The sequence below is a fragment of the Chiloscyllium punctatum genome, chromosome 11 (genome assembly GCF_047496795.1).
Source record: "Chiloscyllium punctatum isolate Juve2018m chromosome 11, sChiPun1.3, whole genome shotgun sequence".
Taxonomy (NCBI): domain Eukaryota; kingdom Metazoa; phylum Chordata; class Chondrichthyes; order Orectolobiformes; family Hemiscylliidae; genus Chiloscyllium; species Chiloscyllium punctatum.
The window spans coordinates 39,111,569-39,125,816 of NC_092749.1; the positions used below are offsets into that span (position 1 = coordinate 39,111,569).

A 14,248-nucleotide genomic window follows, 5' to 3' on the forward strand; every position below is an offset into this window, starting at 1 on the left:
CCCAGTCTGGAATTTTTTAAAGCTCAACAGAAACATCCACATAAACAGCCTTTTGCTTTGCTTTGTTTTAGAGAGTACTGTGAACTCCTTGCATGGAGATACAAGTGTACAGCAATGCTCCTGAGAAGGGGAGAATATATCTTAACTAGATTACCTCAGTAAGAGATTAATGACAGTCCCAGACCAGAAGTGTTTGGGATAAATCCTGAAGAGGTCTGGAAGCTGGGTATGTATAAATGTAGATGTATGATAGCTTATTCTTGAAGTTATCAGATGTCCTAGTCCAGTGGTTCATGTCACAGTTACCTTAAACCTATCGAGATGTTAGATGACAGAATTTTTATGCGAGTACTATCCAAGGGTTGCTGCTAGTACAAGCAATTTTTATTTTAATTTGTACAAGGAGTATTTTGAGACTGCTGGGATTATACTATGGCCTTTTTGTTTATTCTATTTTATTATTTCTTTATTTTATCAAGGCTGCTGACTCAGACCCTTATAATACTCCTTATACACTCATAACTTTGTGCCAAATTTTGTCCTAACCCGATCTACAAGATTACTGACGACACCACTGTTATAGGCCGGATCTCAAACAATGACGAGACAGAATACAGAAAAGAATGTGCGCTCAGTGGCATGGTGTAAAGATAAAAATCTCTCACTCAACCTCAAAGCTAAAAGAGCTGGTTATTGATTTGAGGAAGTAAGGTGGACGGCACGCCCCTGTCTACCTCAATGGTACTAAGGCAGAGGTGGTCAACAGCTTTAAGTTCCGAGGAGTGATGATCACCAACAATCTCATTCTGGTCCAGCGAAGTTGATGTGATGGCCAAGAAAGCACAACATCAGGAGGTTAAGGAATTTTGGCTTGTCCATAAAGAATCTTATAAATTTTTATAGATGCACCACAGAAAGCATTTTATCCTGATGCATCAAAGCTTGGTATGGCAATTGTTCTGCCCAGGCCTGTAAGAAGCTACAAAGAGTTTTGAACACAGCCCAGTCCATCACGCAAGCCAACCTTCCATCCATTGACACCATCTGTACTTCTCGTTGTCTCAGGAAGGCAGCCAACATAATCAAAGACCCCTCCCACCCTGGGAATAATCTCTTCCAACCTCTTCAGTCAGGCAGAATATATTTTAAAAATTAAGCACACGTACTGACAGATTCAAGAACAGCCTCTTCCCTGCTGTCATTAGACTTCTGAATGGACCTCTCAAATTTCAAATTTAATGTTGACCTTTTCCTTTCTGCATCCTCTCCACAGCTGCAAAAAATTGTATTCCTCGCTGTTCTATTATCCTTATGCATTTTGTAGAGTATGATCAACCTGACTGCATGCTGAACAAAACTTTTCACTAACTCTAGGTACAGTGATAATAACAAATAAAAGTATAAAAACCAAAAATTTTTTTTCCCCCCACTTAAAAGACTTCAGTTTTTATCAGAGCCATACAGCATGGAAATGGACCCTTCAATCCAACTAGTCCACACTGACTATACTCCCAAACTAAACTAGTCCCACCTGCCTGCAGTTGGCCCATATCCCTCCAAACTTTTTCTATTTATGTACTATTCAAGTATCTTTTAAAATGTTGTAACTAAAACTGCATCCATCATGTCCTCTGACAATTCATTCCACACTCTAACCACTATGTCGAAAAGTTGTCACTGGTGCCCTTTTTAAATCTTTCTCTTCTCACCTTAAAAAACAATGGCCCCTACTTTGAACTCACCCACTTTAGGGAAAAGACCTTTGGTATTCACTTTATTTATGCCCCTCATGATTTATAAACTTCTAGAAGGTCATCCTTCAAACGCCTACGCTCCAGTAAAATGTCCCAGCACAGTATGACGACACTCTGCTTTGCAGCTTTATCAGATTTCATCAGGATTACAACAGAGCTTGTTTGTAAGAACTCAGTTGATTTAATACAACTTTCTAGCAAAGGCTTCTGCATTGCACTACACTATCTTACATTGCAGAAAGGTCAGAAGTAAGTAAATAACTAATTAAGTAAAAGGCTGTACCTATCAAGGGAGCATTATCTGGGACCATTGTTAATTCACTTAAGGGAGAGGTTGGTAATAAAATCTGCAAGTTTGCATGTGAAAGTAAAACTGAAACTAGTTGATGAAGAAATGATTGTATCATTTGAAGAAGTGTAAAAATTGATTGGGAGCTTGGGCCCCAAAATTGTTAAACAAACATAAATTCAAAGTTGTAAAAATGTGGAAGTGAGCCAAAAATGATAATACAAAAGTGATAAGAGCAGTCTATTGGAAAGATGGGTAGGGGCTTGGGAAAATTTACATTCTGTCCTTGGAGAATGACTGAAAAAAGAATTAACTAGTTTTTTAATAGGACGCTTTGAGAAGTAATTTAAGGCACGAAAGGGAACATCTAAACTGAATTTCACAGTGATGTGCAATATTTGGAAGAAGAAAATATAGATTCAAAATTAACTGGTTGTTCATTCATGCTTTAAGATCTAATTTCTTTATACAGCAGGTAAATAAGTGGAATACTCTGCTTTCTACCAAAACTCCATTGAATTGTTTCCAGTCTATTTATATCTGCACACAAACTGCACACAACATTTAAGATTGGCCTCTGCAATGCTCAATGAGTGTGGATTGGGTTCATCAGGATGAAGGGCTTATGCCTGAAACGTCGATTTGCCTACTCCTTGGATGCTGCCTGACCTGTTGTGCTGTTCCAGCACCATACTCTTGACTCAGTTCTCCAGCACCTGCAGTCCTCACTTTCTCCTCTCCAATGCTCTTTATAACTGAAGCATAGCATCCTTACTTTTAAGTTAAGTTCTTCACACAATAAAAGATGGCTTCCTATTAACTTTCTTAATGGCTTGCTAAACCCTCATACTAACATGTTATGACTCAAGATTAAATACATCTAAATGACTCCACACCTCTGAACTCCGCAGTAATGCTCTATTTAAAATAAACTGTTTTATTTCATTCTCCCAGTTAATCATTTCATTTATTGCTGGATTTTTTTTGCACCTCTTCAGAGTTGCATTACTAATAAAGAGAAGGGAGCATTGCTGGGTTTCAATCTTTCAATACCTCAAAATCGACCGTCTTAAATATCAAACTTTGCCTTGTACTTTTCAGCAATTAAATTCTGGAGGCAGAGTGAGGTAGATTGAAAAGAACTGACCATAAAAAAATTGCCAGAAGACAACCTAAAACACAGGGACACAAACAAGTTGAAATGTGGATTTTCTCTGTACAAAACATTTAGGAATGTAGAAGCAGAAAATAGACCATTTGGCCTCTCCTTTTCAAAGATCATTACCAATCTGAGTTAGGTCTCAGACCCACTTTCCCGTTTGTACCTCACTTCCCTTGCCTATCAAAGATCTGTCTAATTCAGCCTTGAATAAATGTAATGACCCAATCTCCACTATCAATGCTCTAATTACCTTTTCAGAGAAAAATATTTCTCACTTGCCTTGGATATCATTGTTAAACTGGTCTCCCTCAAAGAGAAAAAAAACATGCTGCTGCTACCCATCCTATTCCGTCCTCTCAAGAGGCTCAATTCTCATTCTTTTTTATTCTAATGGATACAAGCTTAGCCTGTTCAACCTTTCTTCATAAGGTGAGCCCTTCATCCCAGAAAGAGCGTTGAGTGAGTCTTTTCTGAACTGCTATCAATGCAATTGTATATATTTTTTAAAATGATAATTCCAAACCATACACTATACTCCAAATGCCCTGTGCAGCTACAGTAAAAAAAATTCTGTAATCTTAATTTCCATTACTGTTTTAATATATGAAACCATTCCATTTACCTTCCTAGTCACTTGTATTTACATACCAACTTTGTGATCCATTTTCCAGGACAGTCGTAACTTTATGTACTAACAACTGCTGCAATCTGTCTCCAATTCAATAGTATATTAATTTCCCATATTTCGTGTTAAAATGGATAATTAGAAATTTGCCCATGTTATACGCAGTCTGCCTTTTTTTGTGCACTCTTCTCTTTCATGTATCCATCCAAAAGTCATTTAAATGTTGCAACCGTATCTACCCCTACCACTTCCTCTGGCAGCTTGTTTCATACATGCAACAGCCTCTCTGTGAAAACTTTCCCTCTCATCTCAAACCTATGCCCTCTAGTTTTGGACTCCCCGACCCTTGGAAAACGACCTCGGCTTTTCACTTTATCTATGCCCTTCAAAGATTTTATAAACCTCAATAAAGGTCACACCTCAGCTTCCAATGCTCCAGTGAAGAAAGGCCCAGCCTATCTAGCCTCTTATCGAGTCATAGAGATGTACAGCAAGGAAACAGACCCTTCGGTCCAACCCGTCCATGCCAACCAGGTATTCGAACCCAAGCTAGTCCCACCAGCCAGCACCCGGCCCTTATCCCACCAAACCCTTCCTATTCATATAACCATCCAAATGCCTCTTAAAATGTTACAATTGTACCAGCCTCCACCACTTCCTCTGGCAGCTCATTCCATACACGTACCACCCTGTGTGTGAAAAAGTTGTCCCCCAGGTCTCTTTTACATCTTTCCTCTTTCACTCTAAACCTATGCCCTCTACTTCTGGATTCCCCCACCCCAGGAAAAAGACTTTGCCTATTTACCCTATCCATGCCCCTCATAATTTTGTAAACCTCTATAAGGTCACCCCTCAACCTCCAGGGCTCCAGGGAAAACAGCTCCAGCCTGTTCAACCTCTCCCTTTAGCTCAAATCCTCCAACTCTGGCAACATCCTTGCCAATCTTTTCTGAACCCTTTCAAGTTTCACAACATCTTTCAAATACGTAGGAGACCAGAATTGCAAGCAATATTCCAACAGTGGCCTAACCAATATCCTGTGCAGCCGCAACATGACCTCCCAACTCCTGTACTCAATACTCTGACCAATAAAGGAAAGCATACCAAACGCCTTCTTCATTATCCTCTCTACCTGCGACTCCACTTTTAAGGAGCTATGAACCTGCACTCCAAGGTCTCTTTGTTCAGCAACACTCCCTAGGACCTTACCATTAAGTGTAGAAGTCCTGCTAAGAGTTGTTTTCCCAAAATGCAGCACCTCGTAATTATCTGAATTAAACTCCATCTGCCACTTCTCAGCCCATTGGCCCATCTAGTCAAGATCCTGTTGTAATCTGAGGTAACCCTCTTCACTGTCTACTACACCTCCAATGTTGGTGTCATCTGCAAACTTACTAGCTATACCTCTTATGCTCCCATCCAAATCATTTATGTAAATGACAAAAAGTAGAGGACCCAGCACCGATCCTTGTGGCACTCCACTGGTCACAGGCCTCCAGTCTGAAAAACAACCCTCCACCACCACCACCCTCTGTCTTCTACCTTTGAGCCAGTTCTGTATCCAAATGGCTAGTTCTCCCTGCATCCCATTAAATTAACCTTGTTAATCAATCAGTGTCCCATGGGGAACCTTGTTGAACGCCTGACTGAAGTCCATATAGATCACATCTACCGCTCTGCCATCATCAATCCTCTTTGTTACTTCCTCAAAAAACTCAATCAAGTTTGTAAGACATGATATCCCATGCACAAAGCCATGTTGACTATTCCTAAATCAGTCCTGTTTTTTCAAATACATGTACATCCTGTCCCTCAGGATTCCCTCCAACAACTTGCCCACCACATACATCAGGCTCACTGGTCTATAGCTCCCTGGCTTGTCCTTACCACCCTTCTTAAACAGTGGTACCATGTTAGCCAACCTCCAGTATTCCGGCACCTCACCTGTGACTATCGATTATATAAATATCTCAGCAAAAGGCCCCACAGTCATTTCTCTAGCTTCCCACAGGGTTCTCGGGTACACCTGATCAGGTCCTGGGAATATATCCACCTTTACCAATTTCATTTCATCCAGCACTTCCCCCTCTGTAATATGGACATTTTGCAAGACGTCACCATAGATTTCCCTACAGTCTATATCTTCCATATCCTTTTTCACGGTAAATACTGATGCTAAATACTCATTTAGTATCTCCCCCATTTTCGGCGGCTCCAGACAAAGGTCACCTTGCTGATCTTTAAGGGGCCTTATTCTCTCCCTAGTTACCCTTTTGTCCTTACTGAATTTGTAAAAACACTTTGGATTCTCCTTAATTCTATTTGCCAAAGCTATCTCATGTCCCCTTTTCGCGCTCCTGATTTCCCTCTTAAGTATACTCCTACTTCCTTTATACTCTAAGGATTCACTCGATCTATCCTGTCCATCCCTGGCATATGCTTCCTTCTTTTTCTTAACCAAACCCTCAATTTCTTTAGTCATCCAGCATTCCTTATACCTACCAGCCTTTCCTTTCACCCTGACAGGAATATACTTTCTCTGGATTCTTGTTATCTCATTTCTGAAGGCTTCCCATTTTCTAGCCGTCCCTTTAGCTCGAATATCTTCCCCAATCACACTTTCATAAGTTCTTGCCTAATACCGTCAAAATTGGCCTTTCTCCAATTTACAATTTCAACTTTTAAGATCTAGTCTATCCTTTTCTATCACTATTTTAATTATGGTCGCTGGTCCCAAAGTGCTCCCCCACTGACACCTCAGTCACCTGCCTTGCCTTATTTCCAAAGAGTATCTCAGGTTTTGCACCTTATCTAGTAGGTAAACCCACATAGTGAATCAGAAAATTGCCTTGTACATTCTTAAATTCCTCTCCGTCTAAACCTTAACATTATGGCAGTCCCAGTCTATGTTTGGAAAGTTAAAATCCCCTACCATAACCACCCTATTATTAGTATAGACAGCTGAGATCTCTTTACAAGTTTGTTTCTCAATTTCCCTCTGACTATTCGGGGTCTATAATACAATCCCAATAAGGTGATCATCCCTTTCTTATTGCTCAGTTCCACCCAAATAACTTCCCTGGATGTATTTCCAGGAATATCCTCCCTCAGCACAGCTGTAATGCTATCCCTTATCAAAAAGGCCAACCCCTCCAACACCCTCTCTTGCCTCCCCTTCTATCCTCCCTGAAGCATTTGTATCGTAGAACATTAAGCTGCCAGTGCTGCCCATCCCTGAGCCATGTTTCTGTAATTGCTATGATATCCCAGTCTCATGTTCCTAACCATGCCCTGAGTTCATCTGCCTTCCCTGTTAGACCCCTTGCATTGAAATAAATGCAGTTTAATTTATTAGTCCTACCTTGTCCCTGCCTGCCCTGACTGTTTGACTCGCTTCTGTTCTCAACTGTACCTGTATCTGATTGATTGCTTTCCTCACTATCTCCCTGGGTCCCAACCCCACCACCTTACTAGTTTAAATCCTCCCAAGCAGCTCTAGCAAATTTCCCTGCCAGTATATTAGTCTCCTTCCAATTTAGGTGCAATCCATCCTTCTTGTACAGGTCACTTCTACCCTAAAAGAGATTCCAACAATCCAGAAAAAGGGAATCCTTCGCCCATATACCAGCTCCTCAGCGATGCATTCATCTACCCTATAGTCCTATTCCTGCCCTCACTACCTCTTGGACTGGGAGTAATCCAGATATTACTACTGTCGAGGACCTCCATTTTAAATTTATGCCTAACTCCCTGCAATCTTCCTTTAGAATCTCAACCTCTTCCCTTCCTATGTCATTGGTTCCAATGTGGACAATGACCTCTTGCTGGCTCCTCTCCCCCGTGAGAACATTCTGTACCCTCTCTGAGACATCCTTGATCCTGGCACCATGGAAGCAACACACCATTCTGCTTTTTTGCTGCTGGCCACAGAAACGTCTGTCTGTACCTCGGACTACAGAATCCCCTAACACAATTGATCTCTTGGAACCCGACGTAGCCCTCGTTGCATTAGAGCCAGTCTCAATACCAGAAACTTGGCTGTTCGTGCTACGTTCCCCTGAGAATCCATCACCCACTACATTTTCCAAAACAGCATACCTTTTTGAAATGGGTGTATCCACAAAAGGCTCCTGCACTGGTGTCTACCTCTCTTACCTTTCCTGGAGTTAACCCATCTATGTGACTGTATCGGAGACTTTCCCCCCTTCCTATAACTGCCATCCATCACATAGTGTTGCTGCTGCAAATTCCTCATTGCTTCTAACTGTCTCTCCAACTGATCCATTCGATCTGATAAGATTCGCAGCCAACAGCATTTATGGCAGATATAATCCGCAGTAACCCTGAAACTCTCTAAACTCCCACATCTGACAAGTAGTACATATCACTCTATTAAAGGCCATTTTTGCTCCTTCACAATCTACAGGTTCAGAAATCAACACCGTTTTATTCCTCTACAAACACTGCCCCAGGTTAAATTAATAGTTATGGCTAATATTTTAAGTTTAATCAAGAGACATATCCCCAAAAGCACATAACCAAGAAAGAACCCACTCTACTCACCTGTGTAGATTCTGTGTAGGCCACACTTAAAACAACGACTAACTTATCTAATTCCATGCTGTGAATTTCACCCAACAGTTCCTCCAAGATCAGTTGTGAATTTCACTGTTTGATAATTTTCCCAGATGCACTCCGATGTCAAACAGCAAAGGCACTAACTGTGCAGGTTCTCTCTCCTACAATGACCTCACCATGTGCTTCCTTTCTCTGTTCTTCTCCCTTTTAAAACTGCTGTTGGTTTGACTTTTTTTTTCCCAAAGTTCCAAAACAATGCTACAGCATATAAAACAGTAATTGCTGCTCCTGGAATTCGAGGAAATCACCTCCAACACCTAAAATACCTCAATAAAGGAGCAGCTGTTACAGCCAGAAATTTTTCCCACCTCCCATCTTGGAATACCCAGAATCCTCTGACTATCGATGATACAAATATCTCAGCAAGCAGCCCAGAAATCACTTCTCTAGCTTCCCACAGAGTTCTCGGGTACACCTGGTCAGGTCCTGGGGATTTATCCAACTTTATGCGTTTCAAGACATCCAGCACTTCCTCCTCTGTAATACGGACATTTTGCAAGGTGTCACCATTTATTTCCCTACTTTCTATACCTTCCTTATCCTTTTCTACAGTAAATACTGATGCAAAATACTCATTTAGTATCTCCCCCATTTTCGGCGGCTGATCTTTGAGGAGCCCTATTCTCTCTCTAGTTACCCTTTTGTCCTTAATGTATTTATAAAAACCCTTTGGATTCTCCTTAATTCTATTTGCCAAAGCTATCTCATGTCCCCTTTTTGCCCTCCTGATTTCTCTCAAGTATACTCCTACTGCCTTTATACTCTAAGGATTCACTCGATCTATCCTGTCTATACCTGACATATGCTTCCTTTTTTGCCTAAACCAAACCCTCAATTTCTTTAGTCATCCAGCATTCTCTATACCTCTCCTTATAACTCAAACCTTCCAGTCTCAATAATATCCTTGTAAATCTTTTTTGCATCCTTTCCAGTTTAATAACATCCTTCCCATAGCAGGGCAACCAGAACTGTACGTAATACTCCAAATGTGGCCTTTACTAATATGACAACTGTAATACTGTGTCCCAACTCCTGTCCTCAATGCTGTGATTAATGAAGGCCAAACGCCTTCTCTACCACCCTGTCTGTGATCCCACTTTCAAGGAACTATGCACCTGCAACCCTATGTCTCTCTGTTTGACAACACTCCCCAGGGCCCTACACAAGTGTGCAAGTCTTGTACTGGATTGTCTTACCACAATGCACTACCTTGCATTTATCTAAATTAAACTCAGTCTGCCACTCCTCAGCCAACAGGCCCAATTGATCAAGATTCTTTTGTTATGTTAAATAACATTCTTCATTGTCCAATGTTCCACCAATTTTGGTGTCACCCACAAACTTACTAACCACGTCTCCTATATTTGCATCCAAATAGTTTATATAAAGTGAAGAACAGTGGACCTAGCACCAAGTGGCACACCACTGGTCACAGGCCTCCAGTCTGAACGATCACCTTCTACTCTTTTAAACATAGGTGCAAACAGAAAAATCAAATCTCTCCACTCCCCACACCACCTCCCCCCTTCCCTTCACCCCCCCCACCCGAGACCAACACCTCATTCCCCCACATCAGACAGGGACAGTATCAGGATTAAGTATAGAGTAAAGCTCACTCTACTCTTAGAACAGAAAAGTAAAAGTTTCCACAAGTCTTGAACTGAAATAAAGTTCCAGTGACTCTCTGGAGAAAAAAAGAAAACAAAAAACCCCCAAAAAATGGCTTTCCTCGACTCTGTCCCTTATCAGCCACTCTTGCAGCAAGGACAGCAAGGGGTTGAAATGTGGCATAACCATTGCTTCACTCACTCAAATGCGAAGAAAAGTAAAAACAAATCCACTCAGTTCGGCTTCAACTACATGGTCCCAGGGCAGACACAACAATGGTCTAAAGGTCAGAGGGAAAGTTTCCTGTATCATTGCAAATGAAAATAAAGTTCCCTTTACACCATCCCCATCAAGCACTTCAGGGACGATGACAATTTTTTTTCTTTTCAATATCTCATGCTATTCAGTGTTCCCTACAGCTGTCAGCCTTGCCTTTTTCACTAACAGGAACACATTGATCCTGAACTCTCATTAGCTCACATTTGAAAGCCTCCTATTTGTCAGATGTCCCTTTACCTGAAAGCCACCTCCCCCAATCAACTTTTGAAAGTTTCTGTCTAATATCATCAAAATTGGTCTTCCCCCAGTTTAAATTTTTAACTTGTGGACCAGACCTTTCACATAACTACTTTAAATTTTTTTTAAAATATGGTTACTGATCCCAAAGTGCTCTCCTACTAACACCTCAGTCACTTGACCTGCCTTATTTCCCCAGAGGAGGTTGAGTTTGCTCCTTCACTAGGAGGGCCATCCATATATGAAGCCACATTTTCTCTCTTTCAAACTGAACATTAAACCATTGATTAACCATGTCCAATTGTACATTGCCAGGTCCAGGATAGGCTGCTCCTTGGTTTGTTCTAAAATGCACTGCTTTAAGGAACCATACCAATGATATTTTACAAATTCATATTCCAGGCTACTTTTGCCAACCTGATCTCCATGTTGACCCAAGATTATTATAGTACATTTCTTGCATACTTGATTTATTTTTTCCCCTGTATGCTGTGTCTTATGGCACAACTCAGATTACAGGGCCTGTAAACTGTTCCCAGAGAGCCCTTTTACCTTTATTGTTTATCTCAACCCAAACAGATTCTACATTTTGATCTTTCAAGTTAATGTTATCCTTGAGTATTGAACTTATGTCACCTTAATTAACAGTTATGCTGCCACCTTTCCATTGCTCTCTCTCATTATGATTTATTAAATACTCTTTCAAACCCAACCTTAGACACTTTTAAAAAGCAGCACATGCATTCCAGAACTATTATACATTCATTACCATAGCTTTTCATTTGGTTTTTCATATACCATCGAGCTTTTATTGCATCTAAAATTCTCAAATACACAATTCTCAATTTAAAATCAAATTTCAAACTCAGATTCTCAAATGCATAAATACAAAGAACATTACCTTCCATATAGGATTTACAGCACAGAAATTTAGCACACTGATCTATGGCTTCCTCCACTCTACTTCATCTAATTCTTTCAATACACTCTTCTGTTCTGTTCTGTTCTTCCTTGTACACTTATTAGCTTTCCTTTACAAGTTTTCAAGATGTTTATCTTAACTGCTCCACGATAGGTTATTTAAACCATTCTCTGGCTAAAGAAACGTATTCTGAATTCCTTATTTGATTAGTAACTAACTTATATTCATCAGCTCCAAGTTTTATGCCCTTTCTTGCTACAAAGAATGTATCAAAACTCTTCATAACTTTAAAGGACATCACTAAATTTACCACTTGAACAATCTCAGAGTGTAAGGGCCTGGCCTTATTCGGCTTTTCTCAAAAGGTCTAATCCCTTGGTTCTGATATTATCTGTGAGAATTGTTTGCGCAACTTCACTTGTGTCTCAATTTACTTTTATAACAGAGACCAACAGTGAAAGCAAAATCCTAGATATTGTCTAACCAAGTTTCTGTACAAGTTTAACTTCTTCTATTCTTACAACAGAAAGGAATACCAGTGCTTCCATCTTTCAATTTTGGTTTCTCTAAATGACTTTGTTAAAGAAGAAGTAACAAAGAAGATTGATGAGGGCAGAGCAGTAGATGTGATCTATATGAACTTCAGTTAGGCGTTCAACAAGGTTCCCCATGGGAGACCGATTAGCAAGGTTAAATCTCATGGAATACAGGGAGAACTAGCCATGTGGATATAGAACTGGCTCAAAGGTAGAATACAGAGGATGGTAGTGGAGCGTTGTTTTTCAGACTGGAGGCCTGTGACCAGTGGAGTGCCACAAGGATCGGTGTTGGGTCCTCTACTTTTTGTCATTTACATAAATGATTTGTATGCAAGCATAAGAAGTACAGTTAGTAAGTTTGCAGATGACACCAAAATTGGAGGTGTAGTGGACAGCGAAGAGGGTGATCTCAGATTACAGCAGGATCTGGATCAGATGGGCCAATGGGCTGAGGAGTGGCAGATGGAGTTTAATTTAGATAAATGAGAGGTGCTGCATTTTGGGAAAGCAAATCTTAGCAGGACTTATACACTTAATGATAAGGTCCTAAGGAGTGTTGCTGAACAAAGAGACCTTGGATTGCAGGCTCATAGCTCCTTGAAAGTGAAGTCGCAGGTAGACAGTATAATGAAGGTGGTATTTGGAATGCTTTCCTTTATAGGTCAGAGTATTGAGTACAGGAGTTGGGAGGTCATGTTGCGGCTGCACAGGACATTGGTTAGGCCACTGTTGGAATATTGCATGCGATTCTGGTCTCCTTCCTATCGGAAAGATGTTGTGAAACTTGAAAGGATTCAGAAAAGATTTACAAGGATGTTGCCAGGGTTGGAGGATTTGAGCTATAGGGAGAGGTTGAATAGGCTAGGGCTGTTTTCTCTGGAATGTCAGAGGCTGAGGGGTGACCTTATTGAGGTTTATAAAATTATGAGGGGCATGGATAGGATAAATAAGGTCTTTTTCCTGGGTGGGGGATTGCAGAACTAGAGGACATAGGTTAGTCTGAGAGGGGAAAGATATAAAAGAGACCTAAGGGCAACTTTTTCACTCAGAGAGTGGTACATGTGTGGAATGAACTGCCAGATGAAGTGGCGGAGGCTAGTACAATTACAACATTTAAAAGGCATCTGGATGAGTATATGAATAGGAAGGGTTTGGTGGGATATGGGCCAGGTTTGAGGGAAATAGGACTTGTTTGGGTTGGGATATCTGGTCGGCATGGACAAGTTGGACTGAAGTGGCTGCTTCCATGCTGTACATCTCTACGATTTAATTGTCCAAGGTGCCTGCATAAAACAGACGCTACATTCCTCACATTTACAATCTTCAAGTCATCCACCAGTTTCCAACTTCACCTGGAAAACTGAGTATGTTAAAAAGGTCAATTACCTACAATTTCTTCTTAACTGTAAGCCATAAAATACCCTTTCAAAATAAAAGTCTTGACAAAATTCCAATTGTATACTTACACTAGAAGTGGGGCTCCATATAAAACTAAAATTCCATGAAATATGACACAGGATATAAAGAACAACAAACAGGATCTGAAGATCTTAGTGACCTGGAAGGCAATATATATAAAAAAATACAGATTATTTAAGACTTTGAGTCAAACCGTACATTAAGAAAAAGTGAAACGTCCGTCACAATCTCACCTTGCTACTGGGGGAATTCTTTTTGCTGGAGGTAGGATTCGTTTCCAATAATAAATACAAAACAATGGTAACAGCAGAAACAGTGGCAGAGCAAACACACAACCACAGCAAGTGGGTTCCTGTTACAGAAAACTCATCCAAAAATAGAGAGGGGACCAAAGTAGAAAAGACAATGGACAGGACCAGAATAATATGCGCAGAAAACATGCCTCTTAACTCAATATCCCTCATATTTTTCCCTTGGCTTGTTACCGAACCGTCTGTGCAAATCGTTATAGACTGGTACCAAACTTAACACAACCAACTCTTACTGACACTAGCCTTTTTAGTCAAGTAATAAATTTTTAGTATTTCTGCATCTGGAATCTCCCTCTCCCTGCCTTCAGGCCAGCCTCTGCACACCTGACCTGAACCACCATCATACACATACACTACAGGCGGAAATCCCTTGGAAATTGGCAACACCATCCCACCAATCAGAGCCACAGCTACTGACTATTCGGCAATTTTGGACCAATCATTCCGAGGGGACGGGACCTGTGA

At 40.7% G+C, this 14,248-nt stretch overlaps 1 protein-coding gene across 2 annotated transcripts in view; it reads right to left on the bottom strand.

The window, feature by feature from the left end:
* Window positions 1–14,167, bottom strand: part of pigf (phosphatidylinositol glycan anchor biosynthesis, class F) — a 66,626-nt gene extending 52,459 nt beyond the window's left edge. Inside the window, exons 1-2 of one of the 2 annotated variants that reach the window (XM_072580653.1) lie at window positions 13,706–14,167; window positions 13,520–13,611 (exon numbers count right to left, since the gene is read on the bottom strand). In XM_072580653.1, the coding sequence (XP_072436754.1) occupies window positions 13,520–13,611; window positions 13,706–13,936 (323 nt within the window). In that variant the 5' untranslated portion in view covers window positions 13,937–14,167. The remainder of the gene's footprint in view (window positions 1–13,519; window positions 13,612–13,705) is intronic. The other variant, XM_072580652.1, reaches the window with a different exon arrangement.
* Window positions 14,168–14,248: the final 81 nt, after the last annotated feature.